General features: G+C 39.5%; 1 protein-coding gene across 1 annotated transcript in view; it reads left to right on the forward strand.

Moving 5' to 3' along the window:
* The window catches only part of Sorcs1 (sortilin related VPS10 domain containing receptor 1), a gene marked incomplete at its 5' end in the record, with an annotated part of 425,698 nt that overhangs the window by 268,529 nt on the left and 136,130 nt on the right, over positions 1-21,039 (forward strand). Inside the window, 1 exon segment of the mRNA XM_059253740.1 lies at positions 17,397-17,461. Within this exon segment, the coding sequence (XP_059109723.1) occupies positions 17,397-17,461 (65 nt within the window).

Genomic DNA, 21,039 nt, shown 5'->3' on the forward strand with positions numbered 1-21,039 from the left:
CCTGGTGTTCTTTATTGTTGGCCCTGGCACTTAAGACATCAACACCTCTAAGCAAAACAATCCCATAATTTAGAGAAAAGTGTCAAGGCTTCACAGGCATGGCAAGATGTGCCCCAGGGTGTGTACAGAACCTGCATTCATAAGATTTATGGTAAAGAGTTTTACATGAGCACCTACATTTGAGGCAGATAAATCCTAGAAGACATTACTATTACCAATAATTGAATTACAAAGCCATTATCATGTGCCGAGCAGAGCAACTTTAGGACTCCATGGTGACAGGATGAAACTTGTTAGAATATTTATGCCTGTATAGTTTCTGAATTGCCAACCTATAGAACAAACTGACTAGCTCATGTCCCTCCTCTGAGCAAATACAGTTCCAAGCAATTTTGTAGCCATGGAAAACAGGATACTTAGGAAAGGGGAATATAGTGCAGACATTAGCATTCAGCCCCATTCAAAAAATTCCTTGTATGTAAGCATCCACTTCCACAGCTTTTGTGCTCACAATAAGACAGTATGTGAAAATTGGGCTTTTTCTGTGTTAAACATGAGTAAATCTGCTGCCCATGGGAGATTTTGATTTGGGGGATGTGGGGATGTGGGGTGGCTTGGGAAAGAGGGCTGGGGGGTGGGAGGAGGGAGGAGGAGGGGGGTCTGCGGACAGCATGAGGAGTGAGTAGAAAATTTCTTAATGAAGAAAAATAAAATAAAATAAAAAAAAGAACATTGTTATCAGTGCTATTTTCTACAGAAAAAAAAAAAACCCCAAACTTACATATAATAGCCTTATAGGAAAAAGCATTATTACAAGGCCAGAGAAATGGTTAAGTGTATAAGAGTATCAATATGGCGATTTCTTAGAAAATTGGGAATCCATCTCCCCCAAGATCCAGCTATACCACTCTTGGGCATATACCCAAGGAATGCTCAACCACACCACAAGAGCACTTGTTCAGCTATGTTCATATCAGCGTTGTTTGTAATAGCCAGAACATGGAAACAACCTAGATGCCCTTCAACTGAAGAATGGATAAACAAAATGTGGTACATATACACAATGGAATACTACTCAGCAGAGAAAAACAATGACATCATGAGGTTTGCAGACAAATGGATGGATCTAGAAAAAATCATCCTGAGTGAGGTATCCCAGACTCAGAAAGACAAACATGGTATGTACTCACTCATAACAGGATACTAGATGTGGAACAAGGATGACTGGACTGCTACTCACATCACCAGGCAGGCTACCTGGAAAACAGGACCCCAAGAAAGACACAGGGATCGCCCAACGACAGAGAAATGGAATGAGATCTACATGAACAGCCTGGACAGGAGTGGGGGTAGTGAAGGGCGAGGGTCGAGGGAAAGAGAGCTTGGGTGAGTGGGAGATCCCAGCTGGATCAAAAACAGAGAGGGAGAACAAGGAATAGGAGACCATGGTAAATGAAGACCACATGAGAATAGGAAGAAACAAAGTGCTAGAGAGGCCCACAGAAATCCACAAAGATACCCCCACAACAGACTGCTGGCAATGGTCGAGAGACAATCCGAACTGACCTACTCTGGTGATGGGATGGCCAAACACCCTAATTGTCGTGCTAGAAACCTCATCCAACTACTGATGGATCTGGAGGCAGAGATCCATGACTAGGCCCCAGGTGGATCTCTGGGAGTCCAATTAGCGAGAATGAGGAGGGTTTATATGAGAGAGAATTGTTGAGACCAAGGTCGGATAAAGCACAGAGACAAATAGCCAAACAAACGGAAACACATGAAATATGAACCAATGGCTGAGGGGTCATCAACTGGATCAGGCCCTCTGAGTGGGTGAGACAGTTGATTGGCCTGATCTGTTTGGGAGGCATCCAGGCAGTGGGACCGGGTCCTGTGCTCATTGCATGAGTTGGCTGTTTGAAACCTGGGGCCTATGCAGGGTCCCTTGGCTCAGCATGGGAGGAGGGGACTGGACCTACCTGGACTGAGTCCACCAGGTTGATCTCAGTCTGTGGGGAAGGCTTTGCCCTGGAGGAGATTGGAATGGGGGGCAGGCTGGGGGGAAGGTGAGGGGGGCGGGAGGGGGGAGAACAAGGGGAACAAGGGAATCTGTGGCTGATATGTAGAACTGAATTGTATTGCAAAATAAAAATTAAAAAAAAAAAAAAAGAAAAAAAAAAAAAAAAAAGAGTATGTACTGCTCTTGTAGAAGATCTGAGTTCAGTTTCTGGCATCCACATCAGGCCACTCACAACTACCTGCAACTAGAGCTGCAGTGAACTAAACATCCTCTTTGGATCTCTGCAGATACCTGCACTCCCTAGCAGACACACACATGCACACCATGGGCACACACACACACACACACACCACCACACACTTTTAAAAAAACTCTTTGAAAAAGGACAGTTCTGTAATTGTATCACTTAAAAGTACAGTGTAGCTTTATTTTTGTGATTCTGAAACCCATGAATCATGAACTTATGAACTTACAAAAGCTGAAATAGTGCAGTTATTTCCATTTCCTGTCATTACAAGATGAATGGCAAAAATGACCCAGATATACCAAGTGATAATGCTGAGTCTCTAAGACACAGGTTGTTTTCTTATTTAGTTCCTCTTTTTTTTTTTTTTTTTTTTGGTTTTTCGAGACAGGGTTTCTCTGTGTAGCTTTGCGCCTTTCCTGGAACTCACTCTGTAGCCCAGGCTGGCCTCGAACTCACAAAGATCTGCCTGCCTCTGCCTCCCGAGTGCTGGGATTAAAGGAGTGCAGTTTATAAGCTTTGCATGTAGTTTTCCTTCCCACAATATTTAATTTTTAAATAATTTCATAATTAAAGATCAATGTGGTGATATTTTATTTTTGCTGAATTGGGGTTGATATTTAATTTTTGCTTTAATAAATAAAGCTTGCCTGGAGTTCAGAGGAGTAGGAACAGCCATTATAAGTAAACAAAGAGTGGGGCAGTGGTGGTGCACGCCTTTAATCCCAGCACTCTGTGAGTTCAAGGCCAGCCTGGGCTACCGAGTGAGTTCCAGGAAAGGCACAAAGCAACACAGAGAAACCCTGTCTCGGGAAAAAAAAAAAAAGTAAACAAAGAAGTCAGGCAATGTTAGCACATGCCTTTAATCCTATCACTTGGCAGGCAGGAGTCTGTCTGGATCTTTGTGTGTTCAAGGCCACACTAGAAACAGCCAGTTGTGGTGTGTGGTGGGATACGCCTTAAATTCCAACAATAGTTAACCATGGTGGTCTGGAGGTCTGTACAGACAGACAGGAAGTGACAGAGCTGGACAGGAAGAGGAAGTGATGTAGCTGGACAGAGAGAGCAAATCAAATGGCAGAACAGCAAGGCATATAAGCATGGGTAGAAAGGAAGTAACTTGCATTTGGAAGCTGAGGAGTTGATGAGGTAAGGTTAGCTATGGCTTTCCCTATTTCCCTGATCTCTCAGATTTTCACTGCTATATCTGGCTCCATGTTTTTTTTATTTAATAAGACCATTAAGAAATTTATCTACAGAACAATAACAAAGATACCAGGAAAAGGGCTGGAGAGATGGGTGGGCAGTTAGGAATACTGTTTTTACAGAGGAAGAAAGATTGGTTCCCAACACCCATATGTCAGCTTACATCCAACTTTAGTTTAAGGGGATTCAATGCCTCTTCTGACCTCTTCAGTTTCCTATACACATGGTACACAGACACACAGACACAGACACACACACACACACACACACACACACACACACATGACAGATACACACAACACACACACACAATTAAATAGTTTTGTTTTAAAGATTCTAGGAGATACCCACATACACTTCAACTAGTTCCAACCAATGTTAAAATAATTTACATAGCTATGGTACAGTTTTTCCAATTAAGAAATTCACATATTATCAACTTGGGACCTTACTTTGATTTACCCTGGCTTTCCTATAGATATCTTCTTTCTTCTAATGCAGAATCCCATATCTAACGCACTATTTTAGTTTCCTGAAGTCTTCAGTCTATCTCTAAGGGTCTGCACAATTTGTGTGTGTGTGTGTGTGTGTGTGTGTGTGTGTGTGTAGCATTAAGTATTTAATCTTAGAAATAGGAAGGAAAAATCAAACCAAACAGGTATCATTAGTAAGCTATCACATGATACACTTTTTGAGAAGATGTAGCTGAAGTTTTCCTGTGTCCCATCCTGGTGGTCAGGACAAATTTTTCTCACCTGCTAGTCCTGCAGCCATTCAGACCCAAGTAAACACACAGAAGCTTATATTATTTACAAACTATATGGCAATTAGCTCAAGCTTATTACTGACTAGTTCTTATATTTAACCCATAGTTCTTATTTATGTTTAGCCATGTGGCTTGGTACCTTTTTTCAGTTCTGCCTTCACATCTTGCTTCTCATGGTGGTGGCTGGCAGCATCTCCTGACTCAGCCTTCTATTTCCCAGAATTCTCCTTTCTCTTTGTCCACCTATACTTCCTGCCTGGCTACTGGCCAATAGGCACTTTATTTATTAACCAATCAGAGCAACACATTCACAGCATAGGATCGATATCCACAACAAGAAGATATACAGACTTATTGAGATTTCAGGAAATAGATACTATTGTATATTATTCCTGGGAATGTAATTTGTAAAAACCAGAAAAACAGATATTTTGTACTTGGGAGGAATGAGGAGCAAGGGTGATCAGGGTGTAACTGAAAGTTTTCCTGTGCCCACCTGGCTCCTGTGTCCTTGTGGTCCCGCAGGAGCTCAGGCACAAATGAACACACAGAGGCTTATATTAATTATAACTGAATGGCCGTGGCTCAAGTCTTTTGCTAGCTAACTCTTATATCTTAAATTAACCCATAACTATTAATCTATGTATTGTCACATGTTCCATGGCTTTACCTGTATCTCATTACATGTTGCTCCTTGGGCAGCTCGCTGGCATCTCTCTCTCTGCCTTCTTCCTGTCTCTCTCTTTGAATTTCCTGCCTGCCTCTAAGCTGTCTTGCCATAGGCCAAAGGCTTTATTTATCAACCAATCAGAGAAACACATATTTGCAGCATACAGAAAGACATTCCCCATCACTTCCCCTTTTCTGTCTAAACAAAAGGAAGGTTTTAACTTTAACCTTAAAATTACATATAACAAAACAGTTATCAAGCAAGAATTACAATTACAATATCTAGTCTATTTGTATTTTGTAAAATTGAAGAAATTTTTTATCTATCCTATATTTGTGAGTCTAAGGTTTCATATCTAATTTATCTTTTATCATAACCAAGGAAAATTATGATTATAACTATCTAGTCTTCAACTACATCAAAGACCTCAGAAAGATACAATATTATCTAAGTAAACAGGAAGTGCATTGTGAGCAACTTCCAAAAATCTAGAATGACAGAAACAGCTGGCTGCCTGGACAGTCATCCAAAGTTCCTCTGTAACATTGGGGCATCTGTCTTCAGCCTATAGTCTTAGAGTCTCTCAGTCACATCTCTCTGTGACCTGTAAAATGTTTGGCAGTTTCCTCTGTGAAGCAGGAACCTGAAGAACCACCTAATCTTACAAAGTTCAGTGGTCATCTTCCTATGTGTCCTACATGTCCACATTATACAACATACTGTCAAGCAGTTATCGCAAGGGCATTTTTTTCCAATGGCTAATTTTGCCACAAAGAAAGCAAACTCCATAATGAGTTTCTTCAATGCCCATTATCTTCTCTGAAGTAGATTGGTGTTGCCAGGAGCTGACATGTCTCAATGCCCAGAAAGTCAAAGTTCTTAAAACATTTTAAATGTTTTAAGATGCCTCATTCCTGCCATGCTGTAGGTCAAGCCCGTATACCATGAACTCGCCATAGTAGCTCAAGCCCACAGGCTGAGGCTGGCCTGAGAGAGACAATTAGGAAGCTGCTCTTGGCTCCATTTTAGAACCTTTTTAAAGCTTTCTCAGGTTTTAGGTAGAAACTTTCACCCCATGTCTTGGCGCCATTTGAAACTGGAAGTTTTTCTTTGTCCCACCTGGTCTGCAGCCTCTCAGACCCAAGTAAACAAACAGAGGCTTATATTAATTAAAACTGCTTGGCCATTAGCTCAGGTCTACCATTGACTAGCTCTTACACTTAAACTCAGCCCAATTCTGTTAATCTATATGTCACCACGTGTTCCATGGCTTTACCTGTGTGCCATTACATGCTGCTCCCTGGACAGTGGAATGGAGTCTCCTGGCTCAGCCTTCTACTTTACAGAATTCTCCTTGTCTGTTTATCTTGTCTATACTTCCTGCCTGGCTACTGGCCAATCAGCATTTTATTTATTAACCAATCAGAGCAACACATTCACAGCATACAGAACATCCCACAGCACCTCCCCTTTTCTGTCTAACCAAAAAGGAAGGGTTTAACTTAAACATAGTAAAATTGTACAAAAATTGTTCAAAACTCCTAAATAATTAATAAAAATATTATGTTGGGCAAAATGTGCATTCTTTACAATCCATTGTTCTGTCATTTCATAATACTTTCTACAGAAAGTATAGAAAGACTAAAGATATCAAACATGTGCATGTAAAATAATCATTGCTGCAACATTTGTAACACAAAAACTCAGACACCACCAACACCTCATGTTGAATTAGGGCTGACTACATGGTGTATTCCTTACTAGTTGTCAAAGAGCTTATCAAGTGTCCTGTTTCAACATCTTCTATTAATGACATTAATGATACAATAGTTATATAAGAAGGAAAGTAATGCCTACACAAGAGTAGACACATTACTACAGGATCAGTAATGATGTGCTAAAGGTGATGCTTTCCAGGAGGGTTGAATTCATGTTCTGTGGAATTTGACAGCACATAGCACCTCCTTCTGCTTCCTCTCCATCTGTCATCCTCACCAGGGTCTTCACTCTTTCCTGCCCCTTGTGTTCTCCCATCTTATCATCTCCATGCCTTCCTTTTCACTTGTTCTTCTTCTGTATGTTCTTTATTTCTATCACACTAAAAGGTACAATAACATCTTTAAGAATTCACATCTATGGTGAAATATTGACTTAAAAACAAACTACAAATCAAGTGATAAATACAAAGGTGTGTTTTTCAATTCCTGTTATCACACTGGCCTTCATTGCCAAGCATTGGATAGAGGTTCAGAAAGCAAATTAGCAGGGCCTTTAAAGTCTTTTCACAGAAGAAAATCAGTGCCTTCATCTGGCACCAAATTGTGCTCAGAACTTAAGAAATTCTTCATAAACAAAGTTCTAAGAAGAATAGCTGCATTAAAGGCTGCAGGAACCTTTGTCTCTGTGATGGGGATAAATCTAATTTCTTCCTGTATTACCTGATTCTATTCTTCTTGCCCTCTAGACCTTACCAAATGAATCTCTTTTTCTCTCATTTAAGGTATATTTGGGCAATAATTTCTTAAAGCGTTTTTCCAGAGGTTTGTATATAAGACAATAAAGCCATAGGACATCCTCATGTCAGTAGGCTAATAAAGTGTGGAGGAGTGGCTACTTAGATGGTCAAGCCAATGTTTCTGGGGTCCTGGCACCTGCTGTTCTAGTTCAGCCTGACCCTGTGTTCCTGTGAATCCATGTATTTGAACATCATTTTACTGTTGTCATTGTTGCTCCTGCTGCTGCTTGATACAGGGTCTTGCTGTGCAGCCCAGGCTAGCCTCCTACCCATGATCATCTGCCTGATTACAGACATACACGTCTGACTTATTTGAAGGTCTGAACTGAAGATAGTACGCAGGCTGCTTCCAAACTCATGAAACTCCAACATATGCTTAGGACTAAATTGTATAAATCCTGAGATAAATGATTCTAGAACAGTGGCTCTCAACTTTCCTAATACTGTGACCCTTTAATGCAGTTCCTCATGTTGTGGTGAGCCCCAACCATAAAATTATTTTCATTGCTACTTCATAACTGCATTTTTGCCAATGATATGAATCATAATGTTAATATTTATGTTTTCAGATGATCTTATGTGACCCCTGTTAAAGGGTTATTTAACCCCCAAGGGGGACTCAACATGTAGATTGAGAACTGTTGTTCTAGAAGACAGACAAAGCTTTGATATATATATATATATATATATATATATATATATATATATATATATATATATATATATTCCATCAATATATATATTCCATCAATATATATGTTCCAAGATGGCACTGTCTTTTTGGAGATGCAAAATAACAAAATAAAAAAGGAAATATTTTTATTTATTCATATTCATCTTTCCTCCAAGCCCTCTGTCTCTCTTTCTGTCTGTCTATCTGTCTGTCGCTAGGCCTAGACTGAAAGTTCCAACCTTTAAGGAGAAGGTGTTTATTGTTCAGAAGCCTTAGCTTCCTAAACTGTAATATGAGGAATCTGGACTTCTTCATCTCTAACGTACTTTCCATCCTCAAGGGATCCTGTGTTGAGCATAGTGCTGCTGTTCACAGTTCCTGTACTTTTCACACAATTTTATTATTTATTATTGGTACTGAATATTGAAATTGAAATTAGGGCCTTTCACTGTTAGACAAGCACTCTAACATTGACCTATATCTCTAGTCCTCTTATTATTAAAAACTCTTACTAACATTATTCTTTTTACTCCTGATATATGGAGCCATGAAGAAATTAGAAACCCTAGGTTCTGGTTTGATTGTACCATTTGTTAGCTAGGCAAGTGAATTGCTTTCAGAATTGAAACTGCCTCTTTGGATTTCATTATTTACCCCATTTGTGCTCTGTGTGGATTTTGAAGGGAAACAACATGCATTCTCATCTAAATTGTTGACAGATGATGAACAGACCACTGACAAGGGCACAGCCTCACTGCCCTATCTGACATCACTCTCACATTTAATAGATAAACACCAGCTATGATGCATAGCCTATGACAAGAGGCTGATTTTTTCTGATACAGTTAAATCTCATGGTTTCTATATTTTATCTACAATTCAGCCCTCTGGAAATATTCTTACCACCTGTAATATTACACACACACACACACACACACACACACACACACACACACACACACATATTTACATACATACATAAACATAGACACACACATAGACACATATACTGTGTCTCCCAATAAAATTTACCTGAAGATCAGAAGGAAAAGCCAGCCACTATATTAGCATAGAAGTCAGGCAATGGTAGCACACACCTTTAATCCTATCATTTAGGAGGCAGTGATCTGACTGGATCTCTGTGAGTTCAAGCCCATACTGGGAACAGAGCCAGGCATGGTGACACATGCCTTTAATCCCAGCACTAACCATAAAGGTCTGGAGGTCTGTACAGACAGACAAGAAGTGACAGCTGGGCAGGAAGAGGAAGTGATGTAACTGGGCTGAGAGAACAGATGAGAGAACAGAACAAAAAGGCATATAGGTGTGGGTAGACAGGAAGTAGCTTGCTTTTGGAAGCTGCGGAGTTGGTGAGGTGAGATTAACTGTGGCTTTTCCTATTCCTCTGATCTCTCTCAGGCTTTAAGCCCAGTTTCTGGCTCTGAGTTTTTTTATTAATATGATCGCTTAGCAATTCGTCTACAGACACACATACACATGCACGCACACACGCACGCACGCACACACACGATTTCATCATTAAAATTTTGAAATGTACAGAGATTTTCTTCCATTTCACTCACTATCTAGTCCCTAATGCCTAGAACTTAACCAAATACACAGTAAGTTTTCACTAAATCATTCCAGTTCAGAGTCAGCCTTGAATTCTCTGTGGTACTAAGTTTGAAGGATCCCTAGGCATCCTCAGCACAGAGCAGTAGATTCCATGCTAATTCACCATCTTGAGCAGCCCAGTAGTATACAGGGAGATTCATGGACATGTCACAAGAAGATACTTTTTATTTTATTTATTTTATTACTTTTTAGTCTTATATCTGTTGTATTTTGTGTATTTTATGCTGTCAGTATATAAGTACCTAGCAATATATAAATCATAACTGAAAAACTACCACATATTGGGTGTGTGCTCATTTTTTCTCCATGTATTGATGTGTTCAAACAAAGCATTATTTGGAAATAACTGTTTCTAAACATCAGAGTTGTGTTTGCTTATGAGACATAATATCTGCCGGTTAGGTTATTTCCAGCAGACAAATGCTCAGGTTTCAATGCCTTTGAACTTCTGTCTGTGCTCTCCTCTCATCTGAAGTTCATAATCCCTACACAGAGATTGAAAGAAAGGAGGGTACAAAGGTCATTTTCCTCTTGCTCCTTGGTTAACATGGCCTTTCTTGCCCTAGCTGGACCATTGGCTTCTGTTCTCACTCTGAGCTCAGCATCAGCACAGACACTGTCCTAGTGAGTCACCTAATAGTTTTCATGCCACAATTTGTTCACAGGTTCAGTGATCCAGCCTAGCCCTGATAGTAAGATGGTCAGCATTTATGTCTGAGATATGTGAAATTTCTTGTCTATCATCTACTCCAAGAAAACCTTCTGTCTCTCTACATTTGTTATTCATATACATACTCAATTTACATATAGACTTCAGTTTCTATACTGAAACAGTTCTTTTTTTTATTCATACTTAACACTTAATAATTATAAGAATGCTGCATAAATATATCTCCATTATTGACACTTGATGGTCATTCATAGAGGTGGGAATCTATTTGTCACCCCAATGCCAGAATTTTCCTCAAAATGCTGGCCATTATTTTTATGTGTTTTCCCAGTGGATTTTTTCCTATCAATGTACACCTTTACTTTGGGTCCATTATTAGACAAATTGGAGATTTTCATTTAAGATATTGTAATAAAGTACTTACAGATTTGCCCCATTAGTTTTATGAGCAGATAAGAAACTGTCTCCTAGATATATTATTAGGCAAAATTAACATGTAGCTAAAAATATAAAGAGAATGACATCACTAAAGTTTAAAAATGATAAAAAAGAAACGTTAATAAAACAGCAAAGTTCTTCTTTAACTGTGCTCACTGATTATTTTAAATTTATATCTCTGAATTTCACTGGCCTTATGATTCCACATAGGGAGGCAGATGTATTGTCCATTTAAAAATCTTTCGTCCATATGTCATTACTCTATAATTTTTATTTGGGACTCAGGTGCGTTGACCTGGCCATGTCAATGGTATGTAGACTCTCATATTCCTATCTATTCCACACACATTTAGGGAACCATAGAGACAAAGAAGAGTAGGAAAGTGGGAAATATGGAGGACACATGAAATGTTAATCATGACTTAAGAAGTATATGGAAGACAACTGACGTAAGTGCAGCAGCTAGGTTTGTCCAGTCTGTTCATACCACTCAAGTCAGCCCCCAGAGTAGACATGAATATGTATCCACTATTTGACCAAGAAATATTTACCTGACCCCAGGTATGTATGTTTGTAAAATAAGTATAGAAAGCAAATATGTATTGATAACAAATAATAGGTAAAGGAATTTATATAGAAAAAATTATATATATATAATTTATTAAAGACAAAGGAAAGAAAAATCATGCTAATGGTAGATCTGTTTATTTAAGTCTTCACTGAGTATTTGATACTTCAGGACAATATCAGATGGAATGGTAACACAAAACATAACAAGTATATTTCTGATCACTTAAAAACTAATTATACATTTTATCCTAATCCCAAGCCAAAATTTATTTAATGTTTTTGTTGTTGGTCTGTATGGAATTCTTGTCAGCAACTCACAAATAGAAAAATTTTAAATCAATAAGTACATTAATTTAATACTTCATGCTGAGGAATGATGGTAGAAAGATGTTAAAAGCCTTCGTTTTCTCTAATCAGACCATTACGTTTCCATCAGAGCAGAAAGCATACAGTAAAGACACTGTGACTGTAACAGGCTGTAATCTGGAACCTAAGCAGGTGTTGCAAGTGACGTTCACTGGCAGGCTTAATAACATGCACAGTATAAAGTACATGTCTTGTGCATTCAGAAAGCTAGCAGTGAACCTGCGTGGTGCCTCACTTGTGAGTGCTTTCCAAAACACCTGAGATCCACCTCCCATTTGGTTTTGAATCGGTTTTTGGTTGTTCTTCCTTAAGAAACCCTTTGTGGTTGCCACTCTTTGTGCCTTCACCTTCAGTTATGCAGTGTCATGTACAGCCAAGACCCACAGCAGGAGGCTCTTGAAGCAAGCTGCTTCCTTCCAACATTATGTTTACACTAAAGGCTTTACTTCTACAAAGTGGTTTGTACAACAAACATCTTCACGTTGTCATTACCATGCTGAGCTCTATGAATTCCTCACTCTTCATCAGAAACCCATTTCTCACTTTGTTTTTCTATACGCATGCACACACACACACACACACACACACACACACACACACACACACAATTTATGTAAAACAACCCTGTATGAATAGTTAGGCTTTTGGCTTGAGGAATACGGATGGCAAGATGCAGACTTTGAACTTGGGAAGCTTAAGGTTGCTGCCCATGCTGATTTCTCAGTAGGTCATTACACACAGGAAACTAACAATTGTTTATATTTGTCTTGTCTACTCATTGGCTTCTTTATTTGTTGTTCACAGGAGGTAGCTTTGTTACTGGGAAAACAATGTGGCCAAGTGAGGTCTAGACTAGAGGAAACAGGAAGAAAGCATGTCTCTCTGGATAAAGAGAGGGTAAAGGGACTTTCAGGCATCCTTGCTTTCACACAGCTTGTTTTTCCTGGTTGTGCAGCAGATGAGACCTCAGGCTAAGCTTCCTTGTTCAACAGTTAAAGTTGTAGTTTGCTTTAGAAACTATCATGGCAGGTAAAGAGCCAACCCTGGCTGTACAGAAGGAAATCAAGGGGTCCAAATGTTAATATCTTCCAGGCACACCACTGCCTCTGTCTGTAGCAGACAGGATTACTTGCTTCTGAGGAAGTGTTTATGGAGAGGTCCAGGGAATACATGAATACACCATTAAAATAAAGAAAAGGAAAGCAGAGGTCTCCTTCCCTAGTAGCCTCCGTCCCTCTGCAGATCCCAATTCCTTGGAGGCTGTAACTGCATTTCTAAATCTGAATAAGTAGGTGCTATCCAGTCGCAGTATTTATTTTTTAATACTTGCTCTGTAGTTATCTACTTCAGGACATTTTGTGGCTCTGCAGCATTTATTGAGCACTATATTAAAGTGGGATAAACTCAGAGAAAATGCCAGGAGAATGATAAACTAGTGACATTTCTGAGTTCCTCTGTAGAAAATGTCTACAAAGGCTGCATTGGACTGATTGTATTTCACAGGGCTGACATCGCACTGCCAGGATTCGTGGTGCACTGTGTCAGGTTGGATTTAGTTTTCTTCATATCCTTGGCTCTGGTGATCTTTAGAGTTTTGTTCTAAAATAGCTCTCAACAGGAATACCAACTTGAGATACCAGAAGCACAGAGGTGCTGTGCTACTGTAGGCTTGATTGTGCTTTTATCAGTGGAAGAGCTCTAGAATGGCCAGTAAGCTTTAATTTCAGTTTCCCTCAAGGTCCACACACAGGCAAGGATGCCATTCTTTCATGTGAGTGATTATATACTTTATTTATTCCATTTTTTCGCAATGCTGAGGATTAAACCCAGAGATAAATTCATGCTAGCCAAGTGCTGTACCTCCCAGCCACATCTTCAGCCATAGTTCCTCAACTTCCTTCCATGCCATCTAATGGCTCTAAGAGTCAAATGCAAAGCCTTACCATTGCACAATGGTGCTTAATGATAGTATCTAACAACATTTCATCTTATTTTTGTTATTCTACTTAGAAAACCCCAAATCTCTTGACTCACTAACAGATGGCCCAAGTGGATAACTCTCTTTTGATCTCATAGACTAGGGCTGTATCTGCTACTTTTATTTAAATGGAATTTGCTTCCACTACCACTATTTACCAATCAGCTACCTGAATATTCCTGGAGATTTGATTCAGTTTCCTTCACAGTCAGCCTGGGCCTGCTGCTTCCTGAGGTTCTATCTACAGGAAAAAAAAAAAAAAAAAACAACATTTTTCCTAGGTGTCCCAATGGCACTCCAAAAGTTATTCATCATTAACTTGGAATCCTGAATGAGTAAATAAGTGAATTTCACTTTTCATATAGCTGTTGTCTGGTACATGGACTATTATAGATTGACTTTATTATTTTTTGACTATTGACATGTGAAAACAAATAATTTTTATACATCATTTCTGTTAGTAGGCAACCATGATAACCCAAAGAATATATCATGCCAATATTGATTTTAATTTCATGGGTGATTATTAACTTCACTACTCATCTCTTCAAATAAAATGAGATGATAGAAAAGAACAAAATCAGCAACATTTACTGAGCCCTTGCTCTATAACAAGAGTATATTTTGTGTAGAGTTCTCAGAATTAAACCTATGGCCTCAATATCTACCAGAGTTGGGCTCAGTTGGCTATTAGCTAACCTTCCTTATCACTCACAACACTAGCCAGGCTAGACTGGATCATTTTGGCCTTAGGCTCTCAAAAGGCTATGATGATAGGCCTGTGCTACTAGCCAATTGTGCCAGGAATTTTTCCTGTTTGTGTGTGTATTCCCAGAAATCTTACTTTTGCATTAAACATTTCTGAAGTATATGCATGGTTCTAGAAGTCTTGAAGGGCTAACTGACTTTCTTAAATGACACTTGAACTAGGAAAGGTATGTTTAAATTCAGTCATCTGTAGCTGAGTCCCAGAAATGAAGTGAAGACAGAAGGGTGAGGTTGAGGGATTCCAGGCAGATATACCAGCATGGACATAGATCTGAAGAATTTAATTCAAAAAGGAAAAAAGTTTCACATTAGACTTGCAGACAATGTAAATAAAACCTTCAACTGAACAATCCTTGACCAGTGTTTTTCATCATTTATTGAAGAATTCTTTTGGAGTCTTAAAATGGAGAAACATCATATATTTGAAATAATAGAAAATACTGACTACTCTACCAGTACTTTCCATGTCTTTACTGTTACTGCATGCACAAACATTTGCACAATCACACATGAGGTATCTGTGAGTGTGGTTGAGGTATCTGTGAGTGTGGTACAGGCATATGAGTATGTCATGCTCATAACCATGAATGTGCATGCAGGTGCTAGAACAGGACATCATGTATATTTCTCTGTCATTCTCAGTCATATTGCCTTGAGGCAGGGACTCTTATTAACCCAGAAGCCTGGCCATTTAGCCTAGGTTAGCCTTGCCACAGGGCTCTTTGTGTCTTATTTTCTCCCTCCCAGTGCTGTGAATGTTACATGCATATAAAGCTGAACTTAACTTTTTATAGGAGTGATTGGAACTCAAACTCAGTTCCTCCTGCTTCAAAGCAAAGTATCTTAGCTATTGAGTCATTTTCTCAGCCCCTCTTATTCATTTTTAGTGCTTGTGGCTTGAGATCTTGTCTGAAGAAGAGATCTGTGGATTTGTGCACCGTCTCAGTGTTGAGAAATGGAGAACCATGCTTATGGACCAGTAGTTCTTGAAATATTTAACTAAAATGACGGTGGAGGGATCACCTTCTGCATTTGTTCAAGCTATTTCTAGTGATGCAAAATGTTCAAATTCATGTTACAGGTTTCTTTGAGTGAAATGATAAAAGCCTTATTAGGAAATGTCTGCTTCCTGGGAGAAGAAAGCAGGATTTAATGCTTAGAGCATAGATTTTGAATTTCAGGCCATGTATCAATCAGAGAAATCTTACTGACAGTGATGATAATAGGTCCATAAGGAGCCTGCTTTTGTAAAAGTGAAGAACAGCTAAGCTGGTGAGGCCTCAGACACTCCGAATTGGGAAAATGAATTCAGATAAGAAAAGGAGTTCTGAGAATGCCCTTAAGACATTGATTAATTTACTTCTTTCAAAGAATCTCCAGGTCTTTGTACTTCTTCATTCTCCCTTCCCCCCTCTTCTAATCATTTTTTTCTCGTTTCTTCTCCTGCTTTGTTTGCATTCCACAATTTACAATTTTACTATTACAGGACAAGTAAACGGTTTAAGACAAAATTCCTCCAGTAGCTTTATTTGTTGTGTTCACCTGTGTGTGTGTGTGTGTGTGTGTGTGTGTGTGTGTGTGTGTGGCGGGGGGACATGCATGTGTTTGTGCTTGCTTCCCTGTCTTTGGTGCATGAATGTGATTGTTGAGGTAACAGGCTATTCTCACATTTGGGAAAACACACAAAGAATTATTTTTGAGAAAAATATGAGTGACAATTTAGGGTATTTACATAAAAATGAATATTTGTTTGTAGGAAATGCTATCATTGCTGTAAGCAGGGTACATTTAGCAGAAGGGACCTTTCCATCGTGTCTTTGAAAGGAGTCTGGGAGACTACAAGGAAGCTGGAGTAGAGCATTCTAAACTGCAAGGAGAGCCATCAAGAGGCTCACAGAGGTGTGTGTAATGGATGTGGCACTTCAGGATTGGCAAAAACTTTTAGTGTGTCTGATGATGAGGCGGTGAAAGTGAGATGAGGCCTGTCGTTTGCAGTCTGAGGCTCCACGTGACGTCCTGAAGTGATGTGCACTTTTGAACTCCGCATCTTCAAGGATGCTGGGTTGAATGGCTGGGGGCATACTGCATTACAGCATATGACTCTTTTCTTTATAGAAATTGAACCAATTAAATTTCTGTGAATCCTGCTTAAAATGAAGCACAAATGTGCTTATGCTTAAGTGATCCTGTTCTATAAAAATTCTGGGGGTAAAATGTGATTGCCTGTCTTATTTATATAACAGAATAATCCTTTCTATTCAGTATGGTCTCTGAGGAGTATAAAATAGGTTTTCTTTTTACATCAATATATGGATTTAGGACATATTAGAATGGGAAGTGTATCCACGTTTCTTTTTAGTTACATTGGTCCAACACTGCTGAGAATGGTTACTCTGCTGCAGGTGTTTTTGAACTGGTTGGGTCACATAATGTAAACAAAGGTTCATAGACTTCTGTAAACTTCAAGTGACAAACTTTAATTAGATCAGTTTGCGCTGTGAATCCCTGTGCAAGTCAATTATCTGAAGCAGTATGCCTGACATCTTCCTGCCCATCAAGTCTGACGTGCAATTGATGATGTGATGGTATGGGTGCATGAATTCCATGTGCAGGACATATTTTGAAGCCTAAGCTAAAGGACACACAATATCCTTCCAGAGTTCAGCCTGGCCTTAGTCAAATAAAGGGTGCATTGTTGTTTTTATTTTGAGTAGAAATTTTGCTGTCAAGCTCTGTACATAAATAGAGTGGTTATGTTCCCAGAATTATGGTCTTCTTAGAAACCTGTGGGCATTAACAGTCTATGAGCTTTAGTGAGATATATGTGAAGTTATTAATGTCAAGTGTTCTTTTTTATGTTTCTCCATTTTTTAGGTCTGTGATGGGGTCGAACAAAGAACCAGACCTTGTGCATCTTGAGGCCAGGACCATAGATGGACGTAAGTAAATTAACTGTGTTCATGTTCATAGTGGTATTAATTCTGTCATTTGGTCCTTAACCAAGTCTACAGCCACAGTAGTGATCATCCAGGCCATCTGGGGATGTAGATGTTTCCTGTGTCCAGCAACCTATTTGCTTAATAATTTTCATAAACACATGAATTTATATAGATTATGCCCTGGTAGAAGATTCTAATACTCTGGATTCCCCTGGGACAGAGTGACCTGCATGTGGACACAGAGGACAACTTCAGAGTTACTCATTGCTATTCACCTTTTCAATTTGATTTCCAAAAGATTTGTCTTATTTTCTGTGTGAGAATTATTTGCTTTCATGAATGTATGTGTGCCATGTGTGTGCCTGGTGCATATGGAGGTCAGAAGGAAGCATTGGATCCCCTGGAATTAAGAATGGTTGTCAGCTATTGTACTAACTAGCTTCATGTCAACTTGACACAAGCTAGGCAAGCTAAGACAGCTACAGTGTGGGTTCCTGGAATCAAAACTGGGTCTTTCGCAAGAGCAAACAATGATCTATACCACTGAGCCATCTTTACACACACACACACACACACACACACACACACACACACAAACAATTTTTTATGAGACAAGACTTCTCACTGTCCTGGAAGTGCTCAAGGAGGCTCAACCAGCTGGCAAGCAAAGTCCAGGGATCTACACCTCACTACCTCCCAGCACTAGGACTGCAAGTCTGAGACTACCCATGCCCAGCTTTTGTTAAAATGTGAGTTCTGGGGATCAAAATTATGTCCTCAAGCTTGCAAGGTAAGCACTTTGTCAACTGAACTGTCTTCCCAGCCCTGGGTTGCTTGTTTCTAAAGTGCTTTGTTGTTCCCATTGCTGCTTTGTTTTATTTTTCTCAGTTCCCCCATTTTGTCAGATACCATCCAGGTAATACCTCACTGCTGTGTTTAGGGATTCTCACAAAACACTCTGAAAGAAAGGAAAAATGAATTATCCCCTTGTAAGCCTCACCACAAGCAGCAGGAAGGGGAAGTCATTAGACTAGATTGCCACCCTCTGCTAGGTCGTGTCAGCCCCCGTTAGGCTCCAGTGAAGAGCTTCATTTGGTTAGTGAGGATTGTGGTGTTAGATACATGATATCCACGAAAGTAATGTGAAAATCCAGAATTCAAACCTATGTATAAAAATATCTCAAAATACCACTCATTGTTTGTATCACCTTTAAATGCCATTTTAACCTTTTATTCATTCATTCATGCATTATCTAATTTTATTTTTATTCTATTATTTATTTTATTTTATTGTTTTCCTGAAAATTAAGAAAATTCATACTAATGGTTCTAAGTTAGCTTGATTGAAAAATTACTTTGTGACACGTGTGCCAAGTATTTTATATAATTTACACTATTATTCCTCCTGACAGTTTTTTAGACTGTCAGTCCCATTATAGATGAGAAAAATAAAAGAGAAATTTAGATAATAATATCCATAGGACATGTGGAGGATCCACTGAAAACAGTGATGTCTATTTGCAAAGCCCATTCAGGTGAGGATAGGAAAGCCAATACTTATGAATCACTGTGCACAGAGACTTTCCTGTCCAACATTTAAGCAACAACGTTTCCTTCACCTGCTCTGGTCCTGAGGATCCTCTGTTGAGATACTATGTACAATGCATAAGAGCACAAAACAAGTGATAGAGATGGATGGAATGAGGAAGGAAAAGGGGTGTAGTAGAAGAGGATTTAGGGAGAAAAAAATAGGGAGAAAGAAGACTTCACATGTAAAAGATAGCGAAAATGGAACATCCAACTACTACCAAGCAAAAACGTATAGTCACATCCCCCGCACTAATCCAGAGGGTGAACATCCTTTGCTCCTAGAATGTTCCTCAGAGTTGAAAAGACACTGCCTCACTTCCCAAAATACCCATCTCCCTCTCCTCAGCTCTTATGCATGCAAAGGTAGAGACAATAACTGCACTTTTTAACCTCAAGCCAGAAAAGTATTTCATCCATGGAACCCAAATACCAGAAGCCGAACATCTTCCAAGAATATTGTTTGACATTTTCATGGCATGTTTCCTCTCTAGAGATTTTACTTCTCCTTTGGAGCATGCATATCTTCCTGGGTGTGGTCACTGGGAGAACAAAACTAGGTCCAGGCTAGACCCTGTCTTCCCCCTGTACATCCAAGCAGGGTTGACATTCATGATATGCCCAGCAATGCACCTGACACAGAGGTCTTAGCAGTTGAAACTTCTTTCTCCCTCATCTGGGCCTTCTTTTTCCCTACAGCAAATGATATTATCTTGAACTCAAGCAAGGTTCAGGTTTAGACTGTCAGTCCCATTATAGATGAGAAAAATAAAAGAGAAATTTAGGTAATAATATCCATAGGATATGTGGAGGATCCACTGAAAGCAGTGGTGTCTATTTGCAAAGCCCATTCAGGTGAGGATAGAAAAGCCAATACATATGAATCACTGTGCACAGAGACTTTCCTGTCCAACATCTAAGCACAGAGGGAAATCTTTTCCTGAGGAAAGGCAGGCAGCCAACTGCTCTAAAGATCTCATGGACTCCTCTGATGGTAGTGAGAGAAGTCCTTCCTTCCTCATGGAGCTCAGCATAGCTTGGTACCTACCCATTGCCTCAGCCTAGTCTCACCTTGTACCTTTCATAAGCCCTGACTGCAGGCATTTGAATTTTCTTCTAGCTGTTGAAACAGAACTTCCCAGGTTGTGTGTTTTGCCACAGAAACTGATACATGGCTTTTGCTGTCCCCTGGATACCTTCCTCTCTCCCTCCTACTCTGAACAACTGAGAACAGTTAATCATTGTGGATGGCTTAGCCCATGGGTGAAATATCTATTTATTTGGGAAGCTGGCCTTAAACTCCCAACTTTAACCAGCATGTTTGATATTATCTAAGTATTTTCCTTCATCTTGAAATTTTATATTTCACATATAGAATTGTGGACTCAATTTTCCTGCCCATCATTCTGTAAGTACTGTCAGAGCAGGGAATCTGTCTGTTCACTCTTCTGTCTTCAGCACACACTACTCTGTGTACATTAGGAGTTTACCAAGTACATGTGAAGGAATGGGTGTGCAGGAAAAAGATTGTCAGGGTCGCTAGTTATCTATTTCACCTCACGTACTAGATTGCTTCGAAATGTTGAAGCATTACCTCTCAAACTTTGCATTCATGTATGGCTCATCTAGGGATCTTATTAAGGTCTGAACCCTGGTTCAGCAGGAGCCCACGATTCTGCAACCTCAGTGATACCAGTGGTGCTGGGCTGCGCAATAACGTACTTTAGTAGCAAAATGTCAGAGTAGAAAACTAATAAAAGAAATACTACACAGAACTTTCGAGTTTGGGGGGATAATGCTCTTTTCCTGTTTTTGATTCTCTAGTCCACATAACCCTGTGTCCTAGAAACAGCAAGGTCATTGCTCATTGCCATCTGCACACATTCTTACACAACGTTATTCCTATGCTAATGGGGAACGGGGTTCATGATGGCAAAATGTCACCTGGGCTCCACTTTCACAAGGCATAGTATATATCGCTTCCAATTTGT

The sequence above is a fragment of the Peromyscus eremicus genome, chromosome 1, assembly GCF_949786415.1.
Source record: "Peromyscus eremicus chromosome 1, PerEre_H2_v1, whole genome shotgun sequence".
In the NCBI taxonomy this organism is placed as follows: Eukaryota; Metazoa; Chordata; class Mammalia; order Rodentia; family Cricetidae; genus Peromyscus; species Peromyscus eremicus.